This window comes from Tinamus guttatus, unplaced genomic scaffold (genome assembly GCF_059628265.1).
Source record: "Tinamus guttatus ecotype Peru unplaced genomic scaffold, ASM5962826v1 Tinamus_guttatus_pri_ptg000026l, whole genome shotgun sequence".
In the NCBI taxonomy this organism is placed as follows: Eukaryota; Metazoa; Chordata; class Aves; order Tinamiformes; family Tinamidae; genus Tinamus; species Tinamus guttatus.
The window spans coordinates 2,091,310-2,118,586 of record NW_028288560.1 but is presented as its reverse complement, the minus strand read 5'-3'; the positions used below and the strand labels follow the sequence as shown (position 1 = coordinate 2,118,586).

General features: G+C 51.7%; 2 protein-coding genes across 2 annotated transcripts; one reads left to right on the top strand and one right to left on the bottom strand.

Annotated features, from left to right (window-relative positions):
- Positions 1 to 153: 153 nt before the first annotated feature.
- Positions 154 to 13,415, bottom strand: WDR82 (WD repeat domain 82). The gene is made up of 9 exons (XM_088527478.1): positions 13,197 to 13,415; positions 7,888 to 7,985; positions 5,836 to 5,902; positions 5,551 to 5,650; positions 3,899 to 4,015; positions 2,971 to 3,126; positions 2,459 to 2,528; positions 1,470 to 1,612; positions 154 to 1,081 (listed from the first exon to the last, which is right to left on the bottom strand). Exons 1-9 carry the CDS (start codon positions 13,355 to 13,357, stop codon positions 1,052 to 1,054), a joined length of 942 nt encoding a protein of 313 aa, XP_088383604.1. The 5' UTR covers positions 13,358 to 13,415; the 3' UTR covers positions 154 to 1,051.
- Positions 13,416 to 19,637: 6,222 nt separating this feature from the next.
- On the top strand, positions 19,638 to 22,438 carry GLYCTK (glycerate kinase). Its single transcript, XM_088526485.1, has 4 exons — positions 19,638 to 19,924; positions 20,181 to 20,332; positions 20,911 to 21,086; positions 21,449 to 22,438. Exons 1-4 carry the CDS (start codon positions 19,638 to 19,640, stop codon positions 22,343 to 22,345), a joined length of 1,512 nt encoding a protein of 503 aa, XP_088382611.1. The 3' UTR covers positions 22,346 to 22,438.
- The last annotated feature ends 4,839 nt before the right edge of the window (positions 22,439 to 27,277 follow it).

Genomic DNA, 27,277 nt, shown 5'->3' with positions numbered 1-27,277 from the left:
ACAAAGCGCGCGCTGAGCCAGCTGTGCACGCCCCTTCCACCCGCGAAAGGGATGTGGCTCTAAACCTGGGCTGGGAGAGTTTAACGGAGCTTATTTACAAACCAGGAGGGGATAACTGCATCGGTGAAGGCAAACAGCCTAAACAGCCCACAATACTGGCCCACATCGTATTCTTTAATATCTAAAAGTAAAAAAATATGGCCCATTCCCACTACCCTCCCTCCTCCCCTCCAATATTTACAAGTAAGATCAGCCAGGATGATACATGAGAAAGACACATGGGCAGACTGATTTCAATCCTCGCTCGGTTTCTCCAGCTTGCTGCCGTCAACCTCCTTTATTGCTTGGGCACTGACCAGATCTCCTCAGCACTGCGTGTGCCTCGGGGAGGCTGCCACAGCAAAGGAGACTCCTTCAAGCTCTGGCAGTGGAGAAAACCTCTATGTTTTGCTGCACACTAAAACAACAAAAAAAGGATGATAGGCCATGTAATGCTTATTTACAGTCACAAACTTTCAGCACGTGTTCAGCTGCAAAAAGCACCCAGCATCTACTATCTGAGTTAAAAACAGTCAGCATTCATGTTTGGCACAGGAGTAACTCTGCATCCGCAGACCACAATGAAATCAAAAATTCCCGATGTTAAAACACGCGCTCGTGGGGGGAAAAAACTGCATGTTCAACCTTGGAACATCAACAACATTGTACATTTACAGGAAAAATAAAAACACAATTACAGATTAAAAACTGCCACAAGCATTTTATAAATAAATTGGACTCCGTTGCTCAGGAATAATACCGTGCCAGCTCCAGCCTCAGGTGGGAATGGACTGGAAGGTAAGAAAGAGCCACATGCTGCTTCTGAACATACGAGGAGGTTGAGTGGAGGAGTCCTTGCAAAGGAATGCAGCAAACAAAGGTAAGACATATGGAAACATAACACAGGAGTGGGAACAGTTGAGGAGAGCTAAGCAATCCCAACACTATCCTTGGGAGAGTAGGCTGCTGTTAGCACTAGGGATGTCACCTGGCAGCAGCTGCAGCGTAGGAATTAGTCATCGATAGTTGGCAACCAAAAGGCCTGCAAAAGAGGAAAAAAACATGTTTTACATAGCAGAACACAGGCCTCCTTGCAGCACGGGTCAGGAGTCCATTGCTGCTCCCTTCTGCATACACATGGGCAGAGCCCACAAGGAAGCAGTGCCCCAACAGTTTAGATTACAATTCTTGCTTGCCCTGCTCTGCACATTCTCTAGAGCAAGCCAGGCACAAAAAGCCAACACAGCAGTCACATTATAACCACCTAAAGCACCTTCACCCACTGTGCTGTCACCCTGCATCTGCTCAAGCCCAGGTCTGCCAGGACCTGCAGCGAGGCAGGGAGCACTGGCAGAGCCCGGGGCCTTCTCAGCTTTACTCCAAAGGGCCAGGACATGAATGCACTAGAGGAACTTAACCCTATCTCTTACCATATTGGAACATGCACTAGCAAAAGTCATGAATTTTGGATTGAACTGCAGGCAGGTTATAGGACCCGTGTGTTTCCCATCCAGCACAGCCACCTTCATGCCGCTTTCCCCATTCCAAACATGAATCTTGCCATCCTCTGAACCTGTGAGCAGGAGTAAAACAAAAACACAAATCAAGATACAGAAGATACACTGGAGAGGTCCACACACAGATAAACATTTGACTAGTTAAGCACAAAATCAAACCAAAGGCTTTGGCTTGAAGATAACCAGATATCAACACATTATGCTGACTAGCAGAAGCTTCATTAGAGATATCACTGCCTTAATGAGTTCAGCAGAGCAAGCTTTTCATTTTAATTATGCCGGCAAGCTTTCACTATCACAGTGCTCAGGAGCTGCATACTTAGCATTTTTACTATTTAAGTCTCTTTTAGTCTCATCTTAAGTAGGATTCCTAATAAAAAGTGCACAGAATTTTCTTCTGCTTCCATATTTCTCTGTACGCCCTTCCAGAGGCAAAAAAATAAGCAGCACAAGTTGCACACTAAGCATAAGTAAAAAATGAACAGGAATAAGCACTTTAGATTTTCTTCCTACTGCAGTTTTCGTTTGGAAGGGCACAAGCAGAAAATTCCTGGCCAGAAAAAAAAAAGTCTATCAATTGCCAGTAAATTAAACAATTTGACATACCAGCTAGAGCCATGAGCAAACAGAGAATAAAAAGAAAGCGCCTAGAGGGACAACACCCCACAGAAGCATTAGAGGGCAGCGCATGCCCGGGGTGCCCAACCTGCAGCACCAGCTTTGACAGGAGCTGCAGCTGCTTCCTGCCACCCACCTCTCAGACCTTGCTGCACAGCAAAAGGACTCTGCAGCTTAGGGTTACCTTGTATTATTTAGATATATGCTGGTCCCAGAGACACTCTTTTAGTCCTAGGCAACACATCTGGTTTCAGAACACATAAATGCTAAGGATATCATCTTACCTATCATGATGAACTGAGAGTCTGGCGTGAAGGATGCCTCCAGCGTGACAGCCTTACTGTTGTTATACCCCTAGGGCACAAAACAGGACACCATGTAGCAGAGAGCACGTCCACACGCTCACAGCAAAGGGCACCTTCCTCCCTATGGCCCTGCAGGGCTTTGAGGGCAGAGAGGAGCAGGACTGCTGCTTTTTGGTGATAACGGGCCTAAATTTACCTTTTCCTCACTGATGAGGAAACAGACATCTGTACCAAAAGGAGACACAGACAAGCTTTTAAAGTGGAAATAGAGGTTTAAAGAATGTCCCGAGTTCAAGACAAACCAGACAACCTGTCAGCCCATATGTTAAGCAGCCTCCTTTGAAATCCATACCTTGTCATTCACAACAGGAAGGAAGAGATCTAGCCCACAACACAAAGCACCATCTTAGCTGTTTGCCACTGGGTTCACATCACCCCCATCAAGTTCTTAGCACCAAGTTTCAAGCAGGTAATACAGAAAATGTGCTCACCCCAAACGTATGCAGGACAGCTCCTTTGAAAGCATCAATCAGTCGAATGAAGCCTCCATTGGTTGATATGAGGATGAGTTTGCCATCATTACTGAACTTCAAACCTGTCCACTCGCATGTTCGATCATACTGCATTTTAAAGGTAGCAAATGGACCCTTCAAAGGAAAAAAAGAAGAGGAAAAGTGACAGACTGCATGCATCACTGCTAATAAGAGGCTACTATTACTGCTAGCAAAAAAAAAAGTTTTTTTTTTTTTTTTTTTTAAAGCTGCATACCCTGATAGAACAGAAAAACACAAGCTACCAGCCAAAGAAAAATGTTACAGCAATAACCTGCCACTGTGTATAGGTTTCAAAGAGAAGTGTGAAGCCCTGGCTTTCCAGAGTCATCATTCAGTATCTCGTACTCCCACAGGAGACGCACACACAACCATGGTTCACTGCCAGTCGAGTTTCAAGAGAATTCAATCCTACTACATCCAAGAAAAGAAATTTAAGGCATGGTTAAGTTTTCATTTTCCAGCAAGGCTGCCTACTGAAGCTAAACTAGGAACTTGTGGCACAGTTTTAGAAAGTCAGTGGCAATAACTAGCACCAAGCATAGCTTCAGCCATATCCAGTTTGGGTGTCCGCCCAATGATCGTGGTCTGTCCATCTTTCCTAACGCTCTTCACCAAAGAAAACCCCTCCACCCCAAACAGGGGTCTGAAACAAGTTAAAGATCTGGCTGAAGCAAACCTGATCCTGGAGTGGATTTCAGGAAACCATGCTGCTGAAACCATGAACTTGCCTCTACTTACTTACCAAAACTCCCCAGGTAACAGCTAGCGGCGACCCAGTGTTTCAAGCAAGCGTGGATGCTGAATGATGGGTTTAGATACTTCTGGGGAGCTAACAGGCATAAGAAACGAAGCGCGCATATCTTACCTTGTCAAAAGAGCGGAGATCATAAAGCTTCACCATTTCAGAATTGACTCCAGCAGCAAAAATCAACCCCTCGGGGTCAAAAGAGCACACAGGCTTCCCCTGGAGATGCATAAGACCCTAAAAAGTAGAGCGGTACAGTTTATTTCATTAAATGGATGTGCTCGTTTCCAGCAACACCCTTTGATCCCACTGTGAGCAGGACAGCAACCTACAGGCTGAAAGCTGCAAGTTTATCACAAATACAGAGTTTTACAAAAATTTCAGGCATCAGCTCCTCAAACAAAAGCAACTCTGACTACTCCAGGTGGCTGTACAGAGCTCCAGAGCCGGCAGTAAGGAATCTAACACTCAAAATGCCACCGTGAGCAGGACGGCTGTGACTCCTCTGCACTGCTTCACCGCACGACGGCTGCCATCCCATGGGCAAACTGGGAATGACAAGCGTCACTCCCCATACGTGCTTCCCAAACTTTCCAGGATGCAGCTTCTACCTGCAAGTCCTGGCTCTGCTAGTCTCATAGTTTCAGGCATTAGCATAAATCACAGAGCTGCCAAGGAATTTACAATTTTATCTGTTGCAACTCCTACACTGAGAAGCATTACAAAGTAAATTTACACATGAGCAAGAATAAACGGTGAGCAGCTCATTTAGAGCACGCCTCCAGGAAAGGGTGGAATTAAGATTTCTAAGTTAAAAAAAACACTTGTTTTTAAGGTAAAAAAACACTGTTTTGTCAGAAATGTAACTCCCAAAGAGACTGCGGAGTCTCCTTCTCTGGAGATTTTCCAAACCTGCCTGGATGCCTCCCTGTGCCTTGTGCTCTAGGTGTCCCTGCTTGTGCAAGGGGGGTGGTCTAGATGATCTCTAGAGGTCCCTTCCAACCTCAACTGTTCTGTGATTCATTTTGCATTTACAGTTGTACCAGCTGGCATCAGTACCTGCCCCTCTTACCAACACTTTGGTTCCACTAAGAAAGGAGAATACAACAAAAGTACAATGTTTCTCAGCCCACATAAGCGTGTTCCAAGCAAAAGAAAAAAAAATATACCGTATTCCAGCAAAATAAGAAAATAATTTCTGAACAAAGCAAAAAACTATTGACTCTACTCTAACAGGTGGCACCAATAAAAAAAAGGCAGCACAAGCGGTGAACAGACCTTACAGTAGTTGTTTTAGACCTCCAATTTCTTCATCACATTTAATGGCACTGAGATATTGACTTTGAGCACAAAGACTCTACGGACACTCCAATAAAATAAGTCTCTCAATTCCTGCTCTGTTACCATGCCCAGCCCAGGAGAGATGCCTGCTAGAAGAGCACACTCGTTGCACCGTGTAGCAGCCTGATTAGCAAACTGATGACATCCAGCTCTTCTCTTGTTTCATCAGCTCTGGGTGCTACTTCTTGCTCTTCCCAGGGCCTCTCCAGCACAGAGATAAGGGTCAAAGTGAGTAATGTTACTAATATTTCATAAGGATTCATGATCCAAATTCCTTCAGCATTCCAGGGAGGCATCAGTGCTAACTCTGCAGCCTATGTTAGAGTGGTAGTATTTGTTTTTGTAGCAAGTACGCAGCCACTGCACACCACTCTAGCCAAAAGAATGTTCCCTAATGCACAAAAATGCACCCATGAATTTGATATTCCTACCTGGCAATTTGGAGAGCGGAGATCCCAAAGTCGAATAGTTTTATCGAGAGATCCAGAAATAAAAGTATCATCCACTGGAGACATTGAAAGGGCAACCACTCTGTAACACAGAGGAGCACATGAATCCTGATGCAACATCTAGCCCAACAGTTGCATGCAAGTTTCTAATTCCCCATGAGTACTCTTCTACCAAGAGAAGGAGCCTCAGTTGAGTCTAACACAATTCATACTCATGACAACCATTATTTCCATCTCTCCTGTACTGTTCTGCAGATGACATCTTACCTTTTTGTGTGCCCCGGGAAATACCGGATGTATTTGTTGTCATGCAGCGACAAGTATCGTATTGTATCTGAAACCATAAGAATAAAACACAAGCCTTATCACACCATGAGCATAACAGGTTGCACAGTAAACCTGGACCTGACAGCACGAGACTCTTGCCACACTAAGTAAACCTGGTTCCTTGACTTCAGGTCTGACTTAAACAGCATCAAGTTCGAAAGAGACATAAAGCAACGTGGTTTCCACCGGCGAGAATGGAAAGCGTCAGGAAGGGTATTTTCCATAGTCCAAGCACGTTAAGATTTATAAACTGCCACATGACTTTTAACAGAATCGCAGAACGGTTGATGTTGGACGGAACCTCTGGAGACCATTCAGTGCAACTTCCCCTGCTCAAGCAGGGTCACCCAGAGCAGGTGGCCACGGCCCTCTTGAGTATCTTACAAGGATGGAGTCTCCCCAGCCTCTCTGGGCAGCCTGCCCCAGTGCTCTATTACCCTCAGAGTGAAGTTTTGCCTCTTACCCTACCGCTGGGCACCGCTGAGTAGAGTCTGGCCCCATCCTCTCTACACCCTCCTTTCAGACACTTACACACTGATAAGATCCCTCTCAGCCTTCTCTTCTCCAGGTTGACAGGCCCAACTCTCAGCCTTTCCTCATATGAGGGATGCTCCAGTCCCTCAACCATTTTAGTAGCCCTCCACTGGGCTCACTCCAGTAGCAAATTATAAATTAACTTTTAAAGCATTAGAAGATTTTATTCCATCATTCTCATAAAATCTGGACTCTACAAGTTGATTTCACCACCTTTTTTTGCTTTGTCTCCAGGCAAACAATAAGCATAGAAAATGCATGAATTCCAGCACTTAGCCAGAGAGTAGATGAATATGGACTGCAAAGCCAGGACAGGAACACTAAAAAATAGCAAGTCTTAAACAAAAAAGTTTTTAATCGAATAATCAACACCTTTATGAACTCTCTGCATTTAGTCAGGTGCAACCTCGAGAGAGGGACAGAGAAATAAGAATTTGAGTTGAGAGTTTTTCTGCCTTGGAAATCACCACTTTTTGCCTGAAACTTCCCATCCTGCTGAGATCAGAGTTCCACACTATCCTCTAATATTTGACAACAAAATTAAGGGCAACTCATCAAATGGGAAACAATCCTGACCACACACCATTCTAGAGGCTCTAGAAGGCTTAAATAACTATCCCAAAAACATTAACGCACAAAAGTAAGTTTCACATTCCGATATGAGCGGACGGAACGTGCTCCAAGCAGGCTGTTCACACACACATCTCGTGTTCTCCTGCAAGGACTGGCATTACCTGATTCCAGAAGGATCCGTGCAGAACTTGGGTTTCTTTTAAGAGGAGGCATGGGGGAAACGCAGCTGAGAGGGTCCCCGGCGGCAGCGCTCTGTCCCAGGCAAGGCAGTGGCCTGTACAGTTATCTCCTGTACCGGGTGGTATCATAGACCCTCAAACTGTACAAACTACTACCTCAGCCTGGGAGCAGGCAGGCGCGACTCAGCTCACACGTCTTGAGAAACTCTTCCGAAATAAACAAATCGCAGCAACTCCAACATAAACCGAGTGTTTGGGAGCAAGTGTCAGCCCTCCTACAACACATCCGGCTTCATTTTCTCTTCTGGTAACAGCAAGGTAGGCCAAATGCAACGCTCCTTGCCCAAGAGTACATGTATTAGACTAGTACTAAGGCATGTGGACCCCAGAGCATAGGTACAAAATGCACTGATAGTTTTCATTAGCCTTGCAGTTAGTACAAGCAACAAGTATTTTCACACTCTTTCTATCCTCACTAAAGACTGATAATAATGCAATTCTGAAGGACGAACACTCTGAACTTCTGGTTGCAAGACTACGACTACAAAGCAATATTGAGACAATCTGAAACATTACAAAGAAATATTATTGCATAGAAGAATTATTGAATGTATCTGTGCAAATTGCTAAATTTGAATTTTAAATTAAAACCCAAATATAAATTAATAAATAAAAACTTGCCATGAAGCTCCATCTGGGCACTTACCATCTATTTTGTTGGAGCTGTAGACCACCGTGTTGGCAGCGTGCGTGTACCTGATGAGGTCCACTCCATACTTCTTGCTGTACAGCGTTCTCTTGGGTCTGCCAGAAGGAAGCAGAAATAGCTGCACCCGCTGCAGAAGCTCAGACTCACCACACTAACAATACTAGACCATTAGAAGTTGCCAGATGCTTTCAGGCAAGGAAAGAAAAACATTTATATTTAATTCTCAAGCAAGGCCCGAGGCTCAAAGAGTTCATTACAACACCTCCAAAATTCAGCAGCCTCCTTCAAAAATTCCTTTCCCATGATGTCTACTGTGAAGAGTTGGAGGGCCTAAAGTAATGAGTCCTTAATGTCAAACAGCACTGCCTCATCATTCACTTGCCCTTCAAAATACTCCAATTCTTCTTCTGGGTTTTCTTTTTTAGTTCCCCATTCAGAATAATTTGGTTGGGGACAGGGATTGCCTTTGTATTTTCTGTTTGTTCAAAACCTAGACCTGAGTGCCTGGCTCAGAACCAGGGCTTTTTGTTATGAGCACAACCACATATGTATTATTAGTCTTAAAAGCACCAGAGATGCTCTCAAACTGCTGGACAATTGTACTCAAATCCCAACCTTAATTAAAGTATAAGACTCCGATGTAACATGCTGTGATATAATTAAAGACATTCTAATGAGAGCTGTGAAGACCTACAAAACTGGACTTTTAGGGTCTGTGATGTACAAAGTGAAGTACTGCAATAACAGACACTTAGGTGAAAAGTCAAGTTAGAAGCAGCAGTTTAAGCACATCTTTCAGCTGCAGATGAGGCAGAAGCTCCTCAGCACCCTCCTGCCCCAGCTACGGTAGCAGAGTGGTTCCTGCAGCTGGGCAGCAAACCAGCAAGGGATGCTGATCAAGGTTAGCAATAACACAATTCTTTTTCTTCCAGAAAGCTACTTTTAATCTAGAAATTCTGAACTCTGTTTATTACCCAGCCCCATAAAAAGCTCTGTCGATGCAAGCTGAGGACGGTGTGAGAACGGAAACAAACAGCAGGAGCCCTTTGAACCAAAACCACGACCAGAGCAACAGCTCAGGCTATACCCTCGGGCATGAGGTGCCTCTAAGGTGCCTCACTTTCTTTCCTTGTTTTCATTAGCCTGAAATCTACCCATCCAAACAAGAGCAGAAACTGGAGACACTCCATTCTAAAGCAAAAATAGTCTTCACGGATTAATTTTTACAGAGCAGAAGTCACAGCGCCAGCCTTTGGGTGAACTTGCTGGGACTAAACTTCCAAAAACTGAAAGTCTATACAGGAAAAGTAACTAAAAGCTCTACATTACCCATATCATTCACTCCAAATCTTCACAGGTTCTTCTTCAGTTCTTTACAGTAAACTTTCAAAGCTCCAAAAATTCGACAGGTGCAACCATGGTACAGATGGAAAGCACAAATGTAAGTGCTTTAAATTTAGGAACCAATGTTCACCGACATTATATTTAAGGTACTTCCCCATTCTGCTCTTTGTGGTTACCTGAGCTATGCACATGCAACTTGCTTTTACTTTATTTATTTACAAATACCAAAACCTCATGCCTGCTGTTTCTTCCTTACCCATGAAAGGTTTAAAGCTCAGAAGCGCTAACCAGAATAAGAACACAGCTTGCTGAGACAGCTGTCAGGCTGAGTAAAATAACAGGCAAAGGCGGCACAACACAGGAGCAAATTAAAACTTCCTGGCAGCACCCAGAGTTCAGACACAAAACCTTGGAGCTTTCCTAACCAAAAGAAAAAAGGACAAAATAAGGAGTAGTAAAAACCTTGAAAACTTGCTCTGTTCTGGAATAGACTTGAGTTTTTTCTCATGTTACATTTTACAATTGTAATTTGCCACTGGTGACTGGACAAACGAGCCGAGTTTGCAAATTTCTCTCTCCACATTATTTTAAATAATGTGGTACAAAGTGTCCACAAAGTGTATATGTACACAAACTCTAAATTGGAAAAATACCATGACCAACAGTCAGACTTTTTCCCTTTCTAACTGGGGAGGGGCAATCCCTTAAACTTGAGAATATACATGAAGATATTAACAACAAGAAACAGACACGAGATTTTTACCAAAGAGGAGGAAAGCAACTGTTATTTGCCCAAAGGTGAAGTTTCCATGGAAGCTGGTAAAAGCAGCAGTGTGCCACTTGGCACACAACACCATCTGCTGCAATTTACTACTTACATACAAAAAGGAAAGCTTCCAGTTTTGTGTATTTTTAAACAAATTGCTATCACTAAACATAAGCCAACTTTAAGGTTAATATACTGAGCTCACTGGAAAAAAACCATCAAGAAATATCCCCAAAGAAAAATTCTTCAGAAAATAACTGTCAAGGCTGCTATAAAACAAAACACGGGCAAGGTTTGTAAGAAGTAGTGTCAGCACAGGTAGAACGGATACAACCAGCACAGGTTGTATCGCCAGGCTCACCGATACAGCTACCGTGCTGTGGTTAGACAGGAACCAGGGCAGATCTGTGCTCTCTGGAACAGGAAACGCTGGATTCCACCGCCCTACAACCCTTGGACCCCAGGCTGGATACACTATCACCAAAGCGGTACTAGAATCCGTAAAGACCGAAGGAAAGGCCCAATTTTCAATCAAAGCCCTGGGCATAAAATAATATACAACTAATACATACTGAAATGCAACCTAAACAAACCTTTGCTAGGCCACTGTTATATTGTACCAGGCTCACAAGGTACCACTTTACTCTGAGCATTTTCGATCATTCTTAAACCCCACCAGATGTTGACAAGCCTCTTGATTTTTGCTTTGAGACAGTTCTTCCCTGAAGTTACTTGTTAATGTATAGTGGATTGAAATCACAAGAGTGACCATTTACACATTTGGAAAACAAAGGGAATGTCATCTCCAAAATTACTGTACGTTCAGGAAAAAATAACACTAGTCTTTCAAGCTTGTTCCGTATACAAAATAAAGAGACGTTCTTTCAAGGAGAGAATCTTGTCCTGGCGTTTGCTGGCCAACACAGCTTAGAAATGGCAGTCCCCTCAGACGGGCTTGCTTACACCAGGAAGGGGATTCCCCTCTCCCTACAGTTTATTCTGGAATGGCAAAGCAAGCAGACAGGCATGCACATACTTAAAGCGGAACTGAACAAAGTTGCACTTTTGAGTTTCTCAGCTTTACTCCTACTAAAAGGAAACCAAATGAAAGAAGCAAGTCAAAATTTTGCCACTGTTATACTGGGAAAAGCTTACCATTTAGGCCACCTTTACTACATCAAAAGCAGAAAACTCTTCCGCTGGCCCTTAGATTCTTTAGGAATAATACTTACAAGACGACAAGAGATTCAGACCTTTGAAACAAACTAACTATAGGTGGGAATCTGTCAAATTCCACCACATCACAACAATAATCAGTCACTGATTCAATTTTTCATCACCATGCAAACCTCCTGAGACAAAGTAATTCACAGCCCAAGCTTTCTAAGATGAGACAAAAGCATCCCCTTCATCCCTAGACACCTCCAAAATCACATCTGTGGTTGAAGCTGGTTAATAGTACGTGAGCAGCATCCAAATTAACCTTGTAGCCACTGCAGAAATGCACCCCAAACGTGGGTTACCTTGCTCAAACTGCTCTCTTTGCCCTATAATACTGCAGCAAGAGACCATCGATCTTTTATGTCTAACTTAATTAAAGCAAATCCTTTCACTGTACAGCATCCACCAGGACTGCAGAGAGAGAGGAATGAAAGGACCAAATGCCTCCCAACTCATCAAATTGTTCTTTACAAGTTTGAAAGGGGAAGAAGAATCAATAGTATCTGCATTAACAGCACTCAGCCCTTCTGCTATGGTATGTGATGAGGACCTAGAATAGCGCCCATGGCAGACAGCATCCATATTATGTTACCTGTTCTTATTTATACAAGTAATGCATTTCAAATTAATATTTGCTGTGTATCAGGGAGTGGCAAGAACATTAACCTGCAAAGCGAACAGTCTAAGCAAATATAAAACAACATACAATAAAAATGGCACAGAATAAAGAGACAAAGCAGAAGACAGGCTGTCCAACGCAGCAGGTACAAGGTCCTGCTCAGACGGGTAAGGGTGAGGAAATAAGCAGGACGGGTGAGGAAGGCAGGATTACCATAAAACACATGCAGCACCACCACACCTCCCTCCTGGCACTCCTAAGCAGGATCATTTTCACTCCTGTTTTGCTGCCCTATCCATCCTCTTTCCTACAAACAGCACTTTTTTCTTGCATTGTTATATGAACGTGATGCTGTCTACTCTCATCTGCCCAAAAAGTCTCCAAGTCTCTACACCAGCAGTAAAGTTAAACATAATTGAGAATAATTTAGATGAGTTGCATAGTTGCGCCAAACACACAGTGCCTTACTTGCAACCACTGTTTTTCTTTGCATCATTCTCAGCTTTTAAATTCCTTATTGCATGATATATATCAAGAGACAAATCTCTTTGGTTCCCTGAACTGAATTCCAGGCTCAGCTTTCACCTCTCTACGGCACCTTGAAGCTTTGACTGAAAATCAGTATCCTAAATGTGAAAATATTTTTTAACAACTCAAAATTGCCCAGACAGCAGGTTTTTAAAGAAATAATACACTCATTTGGCTCCCTTTGCCCCAGCTCTCATAAAATACTTTGTGGTTACTCTAAGATAAAAACCACAACTGATTTTCTTTGCATACTTGCATTCTCTGAGCAAGAAGACCATATTTCAAGCGCTGTGCAAACTACAGTAATCCACCCAAAAGTTGGGACAAAGATTGTGTGAATGGTAAAGGAAGCAGGATAAACGGCACAACTGCATTCAGTGAGCAACCAATGCACCTAAATCCATTAACAGTTTATTAATAACGCTAAATAAGATTAGTCAACAGGGATATTTATTGGTTCATTATTAATTTGGACCACTTCTGGAGATAGACGCAAGTCACAGGGGTAATTTAAAGGTGCTTCATGGATAAAAATGCGACTAGAAAAGGGATTTTGAGCAGGGAGCAGCCGCTTTCCCCAGCGCACTCCGCGATCGGGGCGCTCCGTTTGGAGGCGCGCGGGGAGCCGCTCTCACAGACACCCCCGCTCGGAAGCCCACGGCTCCCCGCGAGGCGGCAGGGGGAAGCCCCGGGCTGGCACTTCCCTGCCGGGCCGAGCCCGCCCCCGATCGCCGTTACCGCCCCCGGCCCCGGGGGACGCGCCCAGAGGAGCGGCCCGGGCAGCGGGCGGCCCTGCCCGCGCCTCCCGGAGCCGCGGCCCGCACTCACTTGCCCTCCTGGCAGTCGTAGAGCACGATGGAGTCGTCGTCGCTGCTGGAGATGACGGTCTCGCCGTTGGGGCTGAAGTCGAAGCAGTTGATCTTGTCCGAGTTCTCGCGGAAGACCTTGGCCACGCGGAAGCTCCGCAGCACGTTGTCCGTGAGCTTCATGCCGCGGGGCCGTGCCGGGCCGCGCCGCGGGCGGCGGGGAGGGGGCGGCGGGCGGCGGCGGCGCGCGGGCCGCTCAGGCCGCGGCGAGGCGGCTCCTCCGCATTGTGTCCGCCATCTTGTGCGCCGCCACGGGCGGGGCGGCGCGCGGGGCACGGCGGGAGCGCGGGGCGGGGCCGCCGCTCCGCCGCGGGGCTTTGTGGGAGGGCGGCGGGGCGCGCGCGCGGCCTGCTGGGAGGGAGAAGGGCACTGACGTGTGGCGGCGGCCATTTTGAGTGTGGCGCTCCCCCGCAGCGCCGCCTGTCACCGTGGCCTCGGCAGCCGCTGTAGTCCCAAGCACACAGGGCCCCGCTCCTCCACGCCACGCGTGCCCACCTGGGGGAGGGGGGGTTGGTTGGCCACAGACCGTGACAAGGGCACCAGGCCACCACCGTGAGGTGGGACTGCCAAGCGAGCAGGGCTGCGGGAGCTGTGCCTGTTCCTTCCCTCTACCCTCGTCCATGGAGCAGCCTCCGCCGCGCTCCTGGGGCCACCGGCTCTCCCAGCCATGTGAAACGCTGTGGGTGGCACGGGGTGAAAACCAGTCACTAGTGTGGCGGTGGCTGCAGGCCGAGCGCCTCTGGATGGCATCCAGAGAACAGTCCCTGTGCCGCTGCCTTCGGTATTTTGCCTCTTTTTTGCTCCTCTGTTTCTTGCTCTGTTTTGTTTCCTATCCATAAGGAAAAGGGGTCTCAGGGGTCAGGGTGGTTTGTGGCTGCAGAGCCTCAGCAGCTCCCATTGCTTATCCGCAGGGAAAGCCCTGGGGTGCTTCTCCCCAGGGATCCTGCCCTCGCCTCAAAGCCAGCCAGGAGCTCAGCTCCTTCAGTCGAGACTTAGCTCCCATATTTATCTGCGCCTGCTCTGACACCAGAATCCCCTTTCCTTTAATATAATCAATGATGATACTTTTCCTTTTCAAGCATTATTCTCCATGCACAGCAATATCTATCAGACCCTTTAAAATTTCCCCAATAAAATTTCCCATAAGCTGGTATTTTAATTTTAGGAGAATACCCTTCCTGTCATTATTTCAGTCCTCGAGAAGCTTAGAACCCAAAGAAGGAAATATAAACCCTAGATGCCTTCATACGTGTTAACTGTATTTCTCTTTCATAGTCTCCAGAACAGTTTGCTTTTGCTTTTAGAATAATATTGCCCTCCTGTGGTCAAACACCAGTAAATCTGGCAAGTATTGTCAAAGGTCTGTTTACATGTCACTCAAATACGGTTAATTATTGCACATGCATATGTCTCATTTGGTAAAACAAAAGTCTTTTCTGCGCTTACTTGCTCCTGCAGTTTGTTTACTACAGCTCACTATTACAGATTTAGGTCCTTTTGTATCCTGATCAGACTGGCTAGCCAGCATGATTCAAGGAGCTTTATTCTGAAATGAATAGAGGGTTTTAACACCGGAGTACAGGAGGACTCAACAAAAGTCACCTTTATTACCTCTGAGGGTGTCAGGGTCAGCTCCCCGTTGCGGGTCAGCCTAAACTCTAAAATGTATCTTCATACAGTGAAAGATGTTAGAGAAATGCAGAACAGCAGTCCTCCTGCACACTGCAGATTGTAAGATCAAAGCCTGGATTATCTCATGTGGCCCAAAGATGACTCATCAATACCATCATAAGACAATTTACTTCAAAACACCTACAATACTTAGCCAAGTTTTAGATTGTATAACACTGTGGGTTGTTGATTTGATATTTTGTCACTCCCTTTTTATTCTTTCTTCTGCCTTCCTTCCTAATCACTGGAACTTAGTTTGTCAGTTTATACCAAGCTGGAATTTAATTGGCAGGATAATTGGGTCTTCTAGCAAAATGTCATATTATGTAGGAATTATGGATAATGACCTGCAAAACCAGTTAATGGAAAGGAGGTTTAATTGCTGCCTGAGTGATATTGATTAAATGCAGGTATTCTACCTATGCATTTATATATTACTTACCGTTGTAACCTAACCTACGCAATGCAAACAGTTCTGTGCTTGATTTGCTCAGATAATGGACATGAATTTCAGGGAGATGCTGTTCTTAACAACACTGCTCGGGTGCCACTGGGGATGCAGCCCGTGCTGCCCTCCAGGCCGCCGAAGAAGCTGTGGGAGAGACCAGATCCCCCCAGATCGACTCAGGGCCTCCTCATGTGATAGCAAGCTGCCACCTGGACCTGAGCCACTGATTTGTGCCCTCTGAGCCCAGTGAGTGAGCTGTTTCTAGCCAGTCCAACAGCCTGTTGCCCAGCCCGCGCTTGCTAATGAGAACAGTGTCACAAACCTCACTGAAGTCGAGGTGGATTACATCCACCACTCTCCCTTGCTCCCATAGCCAGGCCTCAGCCTAGGAGGCAGCCGTAATTGTAATCCTGGACTGATTAATATTCCTGCTCCTTCTCCTCTTATGTCATTTCACTGAAGAGCTCATAAATTTTTGCTATTAATCCCAAAGAGCATGACCTTGTGTGCTGCAGTACTGAATTTCACCCCCTTCCTATTATTCCAGTCCTCAAGGGCTGGCAACTTTTCATCTTCTCTAGAATGCTATGATCCTTCTCTGTATTTTAAATGACTGTCAACTTTGATTGCAATTTGACTCGGAATAGAGAGCTTGAGAAATTGCAGCATAAAGGAAGGAGACTTGGCATGGACTTGGCTTCGGGTAGTGCTGTTCTGCACTGAACTTCAGAAGGATTTTTTTAGTTAGTTTTTTTCTCTTCCCTACAATCCCAAGCACATGGGAAAATCATTTCCAAAAGGTATATTGGGAGTGAAGGCAGTGTGACCTAGAAAAACTAGTAAGATGCATATGTCAAATACAGTTAATTTTTTTTACTAATGATGCTGATCTATACATATATATATAATGCTGAACAGAACACTTATCTTCCCTATATCTGGCCTTAGGCTACATTCCCCATCAAAGGCAAAGAGACCCTGTTGACTCTTTCCTGGTGAGTAAATCAGTCATAAGAGCAACATGTTTCTTTTCCAAGAAGTGTACAGAAAACAGGAAATTAGGACTCCTGGGTTTCCAAAGCTCAGCATATTCTTGAACGAAGGTGCTCGGACTCCATCCTTTCTCCTTGCCCCGCTAGCAGACCAGCTATGGAGAGCTCTTGTCTAATCATGCCACTTCTGTCTATGTCCTTTTCCTTCCCAGTGACTGCTGCAGGAGTGCCGTGGTGACCCGAGGAGAACGGAATTGTCCCGTCCTTGTCCCCCGTCCCTCGCAGCACCGCGTTGTGCACAGAATTCCTCATATCAGAGCAGTGATCAGTTGGTGCATCTCACCTGCAGGTATTTTATCTTTTATAAAGTGTGAATAAAACCGCATGGTAATTTTATGCAAATCCGTGTGGGATTAAAAAATAATCAAATTCTAAATTTTCATTTAAAGAGATTAGTCTTGAAAAATCCCCCACCTAATCCTCCTGGAATAGTCACTTGGAACAAACCTTCCTCTCCTTGTTTTCCTCCTGGGTCCTGCGCATCTCCTGGCAAACTTTCCCAAAATGCTTTTGGGACCGTTTGGGGCAGCAAGCTTGATTTTGAGCAAGGCTCACCAGGCAAATTAAAGTTGATATATCGAGGGATCGAAAAGACGTGTCAGCAAGTGGGAACATGGGAGTTAAATGCAGTAGAATCTGAGCTCTGTTGTACTTCATAGGTAAACTCCCTTGATAATGCATGAAAAATGGAAGAGTTAAGCCTTGGTGAGTTTAATGTAATTTAGGTACCAAGAGGCCTGAAGAAAGTCATGTAGCAAGAAAAATGAGTAGCAGGAGACTCTGCTAAGACTTGCTGTAACTGCTATTTTAGCTCTGTAATAGGGATGTAATCGGTCTTCTACACCATGAGCTCAAATTATTAGCTTGAACAACTGGGGCTTGGTCCAAAGTCATCTCGAGTTTTCTTTCTGGTGCCCTCAGGGATTTGGGGCTCTGTGCATGGTGGACCCAGCACCAATCACTGGCACACGGGGGGAATCCAGAGAAATCCCAGTGACGTTAGCTGGAAACTAACTTAGAGTCATGAAGATATCACCTAGTTAGGCTTCCAGAGCATTAATATTCAACATCCTCAGACCTTGCAGCACAGGTTCCTTTGGGGATATTGTGATCAGATCAGCCTGCAACAAGCCCAATTGCTTTGTCTTAAAAAAATACAAGCCTATGATATAAACTCATGGAAAAAAAACTCCGAACAGGGCACCAGAGTAGCTGGGCTCTGCCCAGCGTGGCAGGCTGGCCCTGGAAGGGAGCGTTTTTTCTGCTTTCGGCTGCCCGCTGCGGAGCGAGGGCTGGCTCATTTTTCTCCTTGCGTAGCTCATTTGTGCACTGTCTTCCCCGCAGCGTGGGGCCAAGCCCGCGGCGCAGGCTGTGCCTGCCTGTGTCCGTGCCGCTGGCTCCCGCCACCGTCCCATTTACCTGGCAGCTCCCCACGTCTCTGCCCCGGGGCTGGATGTTTCTGTCTTCCTCTGGCCTTGGCTCCTTGCCTGCCTAATTGCTTTAATTAAAAAGTTAATGAAAGATAATGCAAGCAAGTATTTCGCCTACGTTTTAGCGCAGTCCAGGTTCCTCTTTCCTCCCTCTTTCCCAGAGAAGGTGAAAATTAGGAGCTGGGTTTTTGCTGCGAGAGCTAACAGAGAAAGCTGCTGCGACTTAGGAGGAGCCCTGTGCAGAAAGAGCAGCAGCTCTTGTAGTGGCAATGCATGCAACGAGGAAACATCGCTCATTAACAAAAGCTGAGAGAGTTTTCATTTAAAGGGGATAATCTAAAACCCTTGCAGTTCTCCTGTCTTTTTGGAACGGGCAATTCTCAGCATCGTTTTCCTGAGTTCCACACTCCAGGCGTTCCCGACCTGGGAAGCTCAGGTCAGCTGGAACATGAGTCCGTAGGAGTCACCTCGCCAGCACCCTCCTTAGCCCAGCTTCCTCCAAGCAAACCAGGGGCAGAAGGTGGCAGGGAGGCGACAATGTCACTTCTCCATGTCCTGGACAGAGCAGCGAACTGGCAATTCCCTTATCCCTAGACCCACCACCCCGGCAGTAGCCCGAGAGCTGCCATTTGGGCGCCTTTCCCTTCCAAGGCTGCGTGCGTGCGGGTGCGAGGCCGTGCTCCCTTCCCTTCATCTTGCTTTCAAAGCCTGGGCGAGAGGAGCAGGGATGTTATTTTTTAATGCGCGCGACTGCTCCCCGCCGCCGCTGCAGCACCCGCTGCCTGAGTCGGTATAAATAAATCACAGGAAAGTGGCTGGGCGACGTCACTAGCGGCCCCGGCGGCGCAGGGGGAGCCCCCGGCGCTCCTGCGGGGCCTAATCCGAGCTGACAGCGAGCGGAGCCGCACGCTGAGAGCTCCCGAGCTAGTGGGAAGGTGCCAAATCCAGCTCAAGCCGCAGCGGCGCAGAGCCGGCGATGTGGATCACTCTGGATTTACCCCCGCGAACCCGCAATCGGTATCGGGGCTGTTAACTGAGATCCCACGAAGGGAAGGGAAGGGAAGGGAAGCCGCGGTTCCTCTTGCCGCTGCCGGAGGAGAGCACGGCTCCTGCCCAGCTCACACTGTTGCCTCGTGCCTGGAGGGAAGGAAAGACCCCGCATGGAGCCGCACAGCCCAACCCAGAAGGGCTGTCGCAAAGTTTGTCCAGCTTGATGATTAACAGCAATGCTGCGGGAGGGACGGGGCGAGAGACCTCTGCACCCGCGAGCGCTCCGAGCAGGGCCCAGCCGCTGGCCTTGTCCCCAAGCGGTCCCTTTGCAGAAGAGGGCAGAGCTGGCAGGTAACGCGGACACCGGCGTGTGCCGGGGGCTGTCCAGGCCCCACAGTGAGGGGCCAAGAGCCGCATGTCACAGGCTCTTTGGCACCGGGAGAAAGGCAGTGAACTTGCTGTGAAGGGAGGAGGGAAAGGAGCAAGAAATGCTGCACATGGCCGGGAGGAATGGAGGGAGGCCCCCGAGCCCTGGTCCCATCCTCGGTCCGGACCAGCACCCCTACCTTGAGCAGCTGTGGTTCCTCTGCCCACGCTCGTGGCAAGCGCGCGTGACGCTGATACCGCCCGAGGACCAGCTCGGATGGACTTCCCGGGTGCAGCTGGGCCCTCCAGCCCTCCTGGAGCTCCGAATGGGATTTTAGCGGAGAGCGAGAGGAATGAGAAAAATCAGCCTCTTCAGCGCGGAAACCCTCCGCTCCCTCCCGGGTGACGGCGCTGCCTTGCCTTGCAGGTGGGAGCGCGCGGGCGGCATGTCCCTGGCGGAGCACGCGCGGGCCCTGCTCGGCAGCGCTGTGGCCAGCGTGCGCCCGGCCGCGATGCTGAGGCGGGCGCTGGCGCTGCGGGCGGACGGGCGCCCGCGCCTGCTCGTGCAGGGCCGCGCGTTCCCGCTGCGCGGGAGCCTCTACCTCGTGGGCTTCGGCAAGGCCGTGCTGGGCATGGCCGCCGCCGCCGAGGACATCCTGGGCGAGCAGCTCGCGCGGGGCATCGTCAGCGTCCCCACGGGCATCCAGGAGAGCCTGCGGCGAGCAGGAATGCAGTAAGGAGCCTGCGCCGGGCCAGTTTGCGGGGGGGCTGCTGGGGATTTGTCCTCTGCGGGTGTTGCTGTCCCCGTGTCCACCGCGCTGTCCTGGCCCTCTGGTCCTCCCCGTGGCACTGGTGCATGGGCAACTTACTGGGGAGGTGGGGAGACCCTCAGCACAGGCACCCTCCCTGCCCCGGGCTGTGGCGGAGCTGGGCGAGCACAGGGACACGTGGATGGGCACCAGGGTGACACAGGCCCTGCACGCCCGCAGGGACATGCTGCTGAGGCCGCACAGCAGGATCCGGGTCATGGAAGGCGCCAAGGACAACCTGCCCGACCAGGAGGCGCTGCGGGCAGCGGGCGCCATCCGCGAGCTGGCCGAGGGGCTGGGCGCCGACGACCTGCTCCTCGTGCTCATCTCAGGTAACGCCCGGCGCGGGCTCTGCCTCAGCGCCCCGCTGCAGCCCGAAGGCTCCCCCTGCTCCCCCTCAGCCAGCATCCTGACAAGTGATTGAAACAGGGGCCTTGGCTATTTTTTTCCTTTTCCTTGCTCATCGTGTTTTATTGATGCAGGTTTCCCTCTAACCTCAGAGCAGCCCTTCCCCATTTGTGGCAGGTTTTGGCAGTGCTTCTGTCCGCCTTTACCCTCCACTTGCATCTCACTCCCAATCCTTTTTTTACCATCCAGTTTGCTTTTCCTGTCTAACGTTTTTCCTGCCTCCTTCGCTGCTGTCCCATACCCAATTGCATGAACTCCCTGAACGGGATTCCTCGTGAAGAGGCATCACGCCGGCATCTGAGGGTCCGTTGTGCTTCTCTCCCCTGCTTCCTTCCTCCCGGGCTTTGCTCGGCACATCGGCAGCTCCCCGACTTGCCACAGACGCAGCCGGTGTCTGCGTGCCGGAGACAGCTGAGGTTTCACCACGGAGGAGCGGGTGCCTCTGCCTTGGGGCTGGCCAGCCCGCGCGCCCTCCTGCCCCGCTCTCTCCTCTGCCTTCCAGGTGGTGGCTCGGCCCTGCTGCCAGCTCCCCGGCCGCCCGTCCTTCTCGAGGAGAAGCAGGAGCTCACGAGGCTGCTGGCTTCCCGAGGGGCCACCATACAGGAGCTCAACACGGTCCGCAAGGCCCTGTCCCTGCTGAAGGGCGGAGGGCTGGCGCGGCTGGCATACCCGGCACAGGTAAGCGGTGAGGAAGCCACGGGAGCGCACCCGGCTGCTCTCCAAAGGGCTGTTTCCTTGGCTGGTCCAGCTGTGTTTGCAGGTTTTGCACCCATCACTGAGCAAATCCCATTATTTTGGGGGGAATCTGTTTCCCAAACAACAGGTCTTGGCCTCCCCGGAGAGGACTGCAAAGGTTTGGAGTATCTTGTCCAAAGCCAAGGAAGTTGCTCAAAAGGGAGAAAGGCTTCAGCTGCCCTTGCAGACAGTTTCAGCCTGAGGAGAGAAAATCTTTTGCTTTGCAGGTGTAACTCTGAGCAGTGTCCATGCCTTGGCACGGGCGCCTGTCTCTGCCCGCCACGTTAACCCGCTTCTCTTGGCAGGTGGTGAGCCTCATCCTTTCCGATGTGATTGGCGACCCCCTGGACGTCATAGCGAGCGGGCCCACCGCAGCCAGCTCCCACAGCGTGCAGGACTGCCTGCACGTCCTGGACAAATACGAGCTGCTGACCCGCCTGCCCAGGTCGGTGGAAACAGTCCTGTCCAGCTCTCCAGCAAAACCCACCGCTCCGGAAGATTATTCCCACGTCTTCAACGTTATCATCGGCTCCAACGCGCTGGCTTTGGCCGAGGCCAAGCGGCGGGCGGAGGAGCTGGGCTACGTGGCCGTGGTGCTGAGCGCGGCCGTGTGCGGCGACGTGGACCGTGTGGCCGCGCTCTACTGCCAGCTCATCCAGCTGGCGTGCGGGGCCCTGGCGGCCGGGCCTGCGAGCGCCGCGGGGACGGCGCCGCTGCTGCAGCTGGCGGCCGAGCTGCAGCTCCCCGGCTGGGATCCCGGGGAGACGCTGCGGGCGCTGCGGGGAGCGCGGCGCGGCGGCGCGCTCTGCGTGCTGGCCGGCGGGGAGACCACGGTGCGGCTGCGCGGCGGCGGCCGGGGAGGCCGCAACCAGGAGCTGGCGCTGCGCGTGGGGCTGGGGCTGCACCGAGCGCGGGCGGACGAGCCCGGCGGCCCCCTGGGCGCCTGCGACGTCGTCTTCCTCAGCGGCGGCACCGACGGGCAGGACGGGCCCACGGCGGCGGCGGGGGCCGTCTGCGGCCCCGAGCTGGTGGACGAGGCGCGCGGCGAGGGCCTCGACGCCCAGGCCTTCCTCAGCAATAATGACTCCTACTCCTTCTTCCACCGGCTCCAGCGGGGACGGCACCTCCTGGTGACGGGCTTGACGGGAACCAACGTCATGGACATCCAGGTTGTCTTAATTCGAGCCAAGGAGAGATCCTGAGAGCTCCCTCCGCACCTATCTAGGACCAAGGGCAAATGAGGACATTAACACTGGAGACAAATATAAACTGCTTAAATTAGGGCTAGCTGTCGAGGTCGCTAAAATCTTTGAGAGAAAGACCCCACTAATTAGACACACGAGAAGACGTCCCCAGCAAAAGCATCAGGAAGAGTCAGACACTTAATTGGGATTAGAAGGGCAAGCAGAGCACCACGTTAGGGACACGGGGGCTGCATCAACACCTCTCTGCAGGAGCCAGCACGGCTGCACCAGCTTGGGCTCGGGTTCGAAGCCGCGGGGCAAGCAAGGCCGCAGCGGCGGCTGTGCCTGCAGCCCCAAGGGGCTCCGGCAGGTTTTAGGGGTTGTGTTACGGCGACCAGAGGCCCCCGAAGCAGCTGCAAGGGCTGGGCTGGCAGGTGTGTGGCCAGAGCACCGTGTCCCGAGTGCCCCCAACGCCGAGGGACGCGCGCCCTCCCGCTGCTCGCGTGTGCCGGCTTCTCCGGGGAAAGGCCTGGGTTATGAGCGCCACGTACCTGCGCCGGGGCTTGTTTCCCAAACGGGCTTCTCCCAAATGATTAAAGAGTCGTGGGGAGAGGAGGCTGATGAAAGGTCTCCTGAAAGGATGGGGCCCTTTGAAGCGCGCTTCACATCTGCGCTTGCTCGGCCGCCGCACACGGGTTTGTTCTTCGCCCTTCTTTCCTAATGAGGAGATAACGGACGAAGATGTTGACCAAGGACATTCGCGTTACGGGACTGCTCCTCCGATGCTGCTACCTGCGTAGGGCCAAGCTTCATTCCTGCCCAGTTGCTTTGAGGAGCCGAAACCACCTTCCCAAAGCGATGAGGGCGCCGGAGGCAGCTCCGAGAGGGACGCAGTCCTTGCTCCGCGTGAGGAGCTTTGGTGGGCATCACTTACCTGCCAGGGGCCGTTTGCTCTGGGTAGGGGCAGCCCCTCCAACACGCAGTGAAGCCCCTGGGGACATCCCTGCTCCAGGCTTGCAGCCACCTTTGGAAAAACCATCTGGAAAACGAAGGGATAAAGGCCCTCTCCAGGGCAGGCAGCGCGGTGGCCTCGGGGAAGCCCAGGTGACACAGGGGACGGGGTGGCCGGGCGCTCTTGGTGGCCAAACAGCATGAACGGCCGGAGAAGCCACCAGGGCATTAACAGGGCGAGCTATGGGCGGTAAATTACAAACCTTGGCTGCTGCCCTTGGCTCTGCTCTTTCCTCTTAGGAAGCATTAATATCCCGGCTCCCAGTGTGCCCATTAGCACTTCATTAAGGATCCAATAATGATAAACGCAGACGGACTTTATTTTGCGCCGGGCCTGATTAATGGCTAATATTTCCCCAGGTGTAATGGGGCCCTTGCCTTATGAAGTGGTGGGAAGGGCTCTGCTGGATGATTCCCACCGTTTTCGCTACCGGGACCCACTGAACGGAGCCCGCGGAGCAGTGGAGGCTCCCGAGGCCCGCGGGGAGCGTCGCGCTGGGGCGGCCGCACGGTCCCGGCCGGGGTGCTGCTCACGTGGCTCCTGCTGCTCCGATGCAGGACAACCGCTCCGGGAAGGCTCCTGAAAGCAGGGACGGGGGCACCGCTCCAGCCCGGCTTCCCGCGGCTCCCGCGCGGGCCGCTCTCCGCTGCAGGGCGCCGGCGTTTTGCACGGCTTCAATCCCTATATGAAGTGCGTGACGTATAATCACATAGGAATAAAAAGCCATACAAGACGGCAGGCCGCGAGGCGCCGCGGGGCGCCGGCGACGTCGAGTCCCAGTGTGGCGGCTGCGGGGCCCTCGCTGCCTCCGGGGCGCTCGGGCTCCTCGGCGGGTCCGGCAGCCGAGCCCTGCGGGGGACAAAGGAGAGAGGTGGCATCTCAGCGAGGACAATGTGGGCCCTGCCGCGGCTGCCCCACGCAGCCCCGGGGGAGACGACTCGGGCAGCGAGGAGCCCCCCAGCCGCCTGTTCCGAGAGCCCAGGGAGCCCCAGCAGGTTCCAGGTAAACCGAGGTGCTCCCGAGACCATGTGACAAGGGACACTGGGGTCCCTCCCGGCACAGGGAGGCAGACGGAGAGCAGGAAGAGCTCATCAAAGGGCTGCAGGGTTGGGGTGTTCCCAGGGGGAATGCTTCTTAAGATCCCGGCTTCTCCTTAGCCATCACTGGGAACATCTCCAGGTGAGTCCATGGAGGATGTTCCCGCTCCCCGGGGACGTATCCCCCACTGCTCCAGGGAAAACAGCGCCAGAACAGGGAGCCTTCAGACCCCCGCCTGGCACTGAGTGCCCATCACCCGTGCACGGGGCTGCTGAAAACCCTGGGACCAGCCAGGGCGCTTCGCAATGTGCCAGTGCTCATGGGGCGCTGACTCCTTGGGGCATTCTCAAGCCACTCTTGGGGGGAAAAAAAAAAAAGGCAATTAAAGGATTGTTGCTTGATGAATCGCAGGAAAAGATGCATTTCTGAATCACCGTACCCAGGTCGGAGGAGAACACCAGCGGCGCGGAGTGTTGGAGCAATTATTCTCCACGAGCGCGTGAATCATTAGGTATAATTGCCCTAATAAATACAAGTGAGATAACAGGAGGCTGCAGCCGAAGCAGCGAGCGCAGAGCGAGCAGGGGCTGCGAGGAACGGGAGCGCCAGACCCGGACACATCCCAGCTCCCGCTCCCCTTGGTGCCCGCAGCTTTCCTGCCCCAAACCGCATCTCCTGGGGGCAGCAGCTGCTCAATCCCAATGGAAACATTCCAGGTTTCCCTGGGAAAACCCCAGCAGAACCCCCCAGCGCAAGCTCTGTGTTGACATTTTGAGAGGAAGCAGGAATTTTCTCCTCCACTTAAAATGTCATCGCGGGCTTTGCTTAAAAAGGAGCCCTGGCCAGAACGACATTGTCAGGGGAAATGTTGACTTAAAAGCAAAAAGAACAGCCCCCAAAATGGGGAAATGAAAAGTTTCCAGCCAAAATGAGATTTCTTGCAGGAAAATCAGTATTTTTGAAGGAAAACAAAACCAAAAATAAGGTAAATCAAGAGCCCTTCAGCTCAGTTTCCCCCGCATGCCCTGTGCCACCCCGGAGCAGCCGGCGCTTCCTGGTGAGCCTGGCACAGCATCCTCCTTCCCACGCATCCCAGCATGGGCTGGGCTGGAGCGTCGCTCCGGAGCCCGGGAGCTCCCGCAGGAGCGCTGCCGCTGCCGCAGTCTCTTTGGAGCCATCCAGGATGGATTCCACCTCCCCTGGGGCTCTCGGCAGCCTCCCACGGGGGAGCAGGATCCAGCTTCGGCCCCAGGGGAATCCCTGCTTGCTCGCCAGGAATAAGAGGATCGATTCCCTGGCACATGGGAACAGGGCCAGGGTCTCCGGGGAGAGCTGTGCCTGCCACGGAGCCGCTGCGGGGACAGCCCGGGCCTCGGAGCGATGGCAAGTGCAGGCAGGGGCTGGTGGCTGCTGTGCAACGCCGGGCAAATCCACGCAATCCTGGGCAAATCCTGGGGTATCTCGGGCAATGCCAGGCATGGGATCCAGCTCCCAGCTGGGAACGTCTCCATCCCATCATAGCGGAGGCCACCCGGGGCGCAGGAACGGCGCTGGGGGGAGGCAGCCACCACACGCGCGCGGAGGGACAAGGTGCCACCACGGCGAGGGGCTCATCCCTGCGCTCTGCGTAACTGCACTCTGGCACCCGGCAGGTTGCAGGTGCTCGTCCCTGTCCCCGCGAGCCGGACACACACGACCAGCGCCGGCCCCAGCAGCTGGCGGCCGCAGGCGGCAGCGGCAACGTGTCCGCGGCCCCTCTTTGTCTGCGGGATAATAGCAGCCGCGCGGCCCCCCGGGGCCCGGCACCGGCCAGCCGCCAGCGCCGGGAGGGGACAAAAAAAGCAAGTGACACTGGAGCGGAGACGCCACAAGGTCACCAGCTCCCGCCGCACAAACCCGTGCGCTGCCCCACTCCGACACTGCGGCCACCTACGGACCAAGATCGGAGCCAGGAGGTGCCAGGGACCGTCTCCCGCAGCCCAGCGGCAGTCAGGTCTGCAGGAATTAGCAGGATGAAACCGGGCAGAGAAAAGCGCCAAGCTGCCTCCCTGGGCTCTCCCTGTGCCACGTTGTCCCCCATGTGAGCCCGGCTAGTGGCCACTCGGGATGCCCCGCGATGCATCTGGCCTGCGGAAAAACCGTGAGGGAGAAGAGAAGTCCTCGCTGGGGACGACAGCAGGGCCAGGTGGGCATCGAGGCTGCATCGGCCCAGGGCAAAGCTCCCTCCTTCCTGAGGGCATCGAGCATCCGCCCAGGCAGCATGGGATGGCCGAGGTCTGGGCACCCTCCTCGCACCATCCTGCTCAGCTGAGCCCACCTTTATTGTGGGAACGTTTGATTCCCAGACCGTGGAGCCACCCAAGCTGCAGGAGCAGCCCCAAGGGGCCTTCCTGGGACGAGGCCGCTGTGCGCAAGGGTTTTGGAAGCAGCCTCCTCCTGCAGCCGCCCCTGAGGCCGCTGCCCGGCGCGGGCTGCTTCTCTTTGCTCCTTACGGAGCCAGAGCAGGAAGAGCCGGAGCAGAGGCAACGCACTGCGCTCATCCCAGAGCCCGGTACCGCGGCGTGTTCCCTCCCCAACACGGCTCCAGCACAGCCGGAGCCAGCCGAGCTCCCCGAGTTGTCTGTACTTTCCCGTAGCCGGTCCGGCTGCCCCAGGACCAACAAGGACCACAGTGACCCCACAGCCCCCTATTCAGCCTTGCCCTGCAGCCCGGGCGACTCACAACGTGCCAGGGAAATCCCAGTGCCAGCCTCCGTATCAGATGGAGATAAGGACTGAAGCTCCCGCTGCTGCCTGGGGAGAGCCAAGGGGCTGGATTCTGCGTCCAGCAGCACGGCCGGATGACCCCGAGTGCTCCCCAGGGCGCCGCCGAGGTGCCCCCCATCCCCACGCAGACAAAG

Excerpts from the sequence above, each read along its gene's own strand:
- WDR82 (XM_088527478.1), bottom strand. The coding sequence starts at position 13,357 with ATGAAGCTCACGGACAACGTGCTGCGGAGCTTCCGCGTGGCCAAGGTC. Across the intron at positions 7,986-13,196 it reads TACGACTGCCAGGAGGGCAA|ACCCAAGAGAACGCTGTACA; the intron begins GTGAGTGCGGGC and ends TCCTTCTGGCAG. Across the intron at positions 5,651-5,835 it reads TTCCCGGGGCACACAAAAAG|AGTGGTTGCCCTTTCAATGT; the intron begins GTAAGATGTCAT and ends TCTGTGTTACAG.
- GLYCTK (XM_088526485.1), top strand. The coding sequence starts at position 19,638 with ATGTCCCTGGCGGAGCACGCGCGGGCCCTGCTCGGCAGCGCTGTGGCC. Across the intron at positions 19,925-20,180 it reads CTGCGGCGAGCAGGAATGCA|GGACATGCTGCTGAGGCCGC; the intron begins GTAAGGAGCCTG and ends GCACGCCCGCAG. Across the intron at positions 21,087-21,448 it reads GGCTGGCATACCCGGCACAG|GTGGTGAGCCTCATCCTTTC; the intron begins GTAAGCGGTGAG and ends TTCTCTTGGCAG.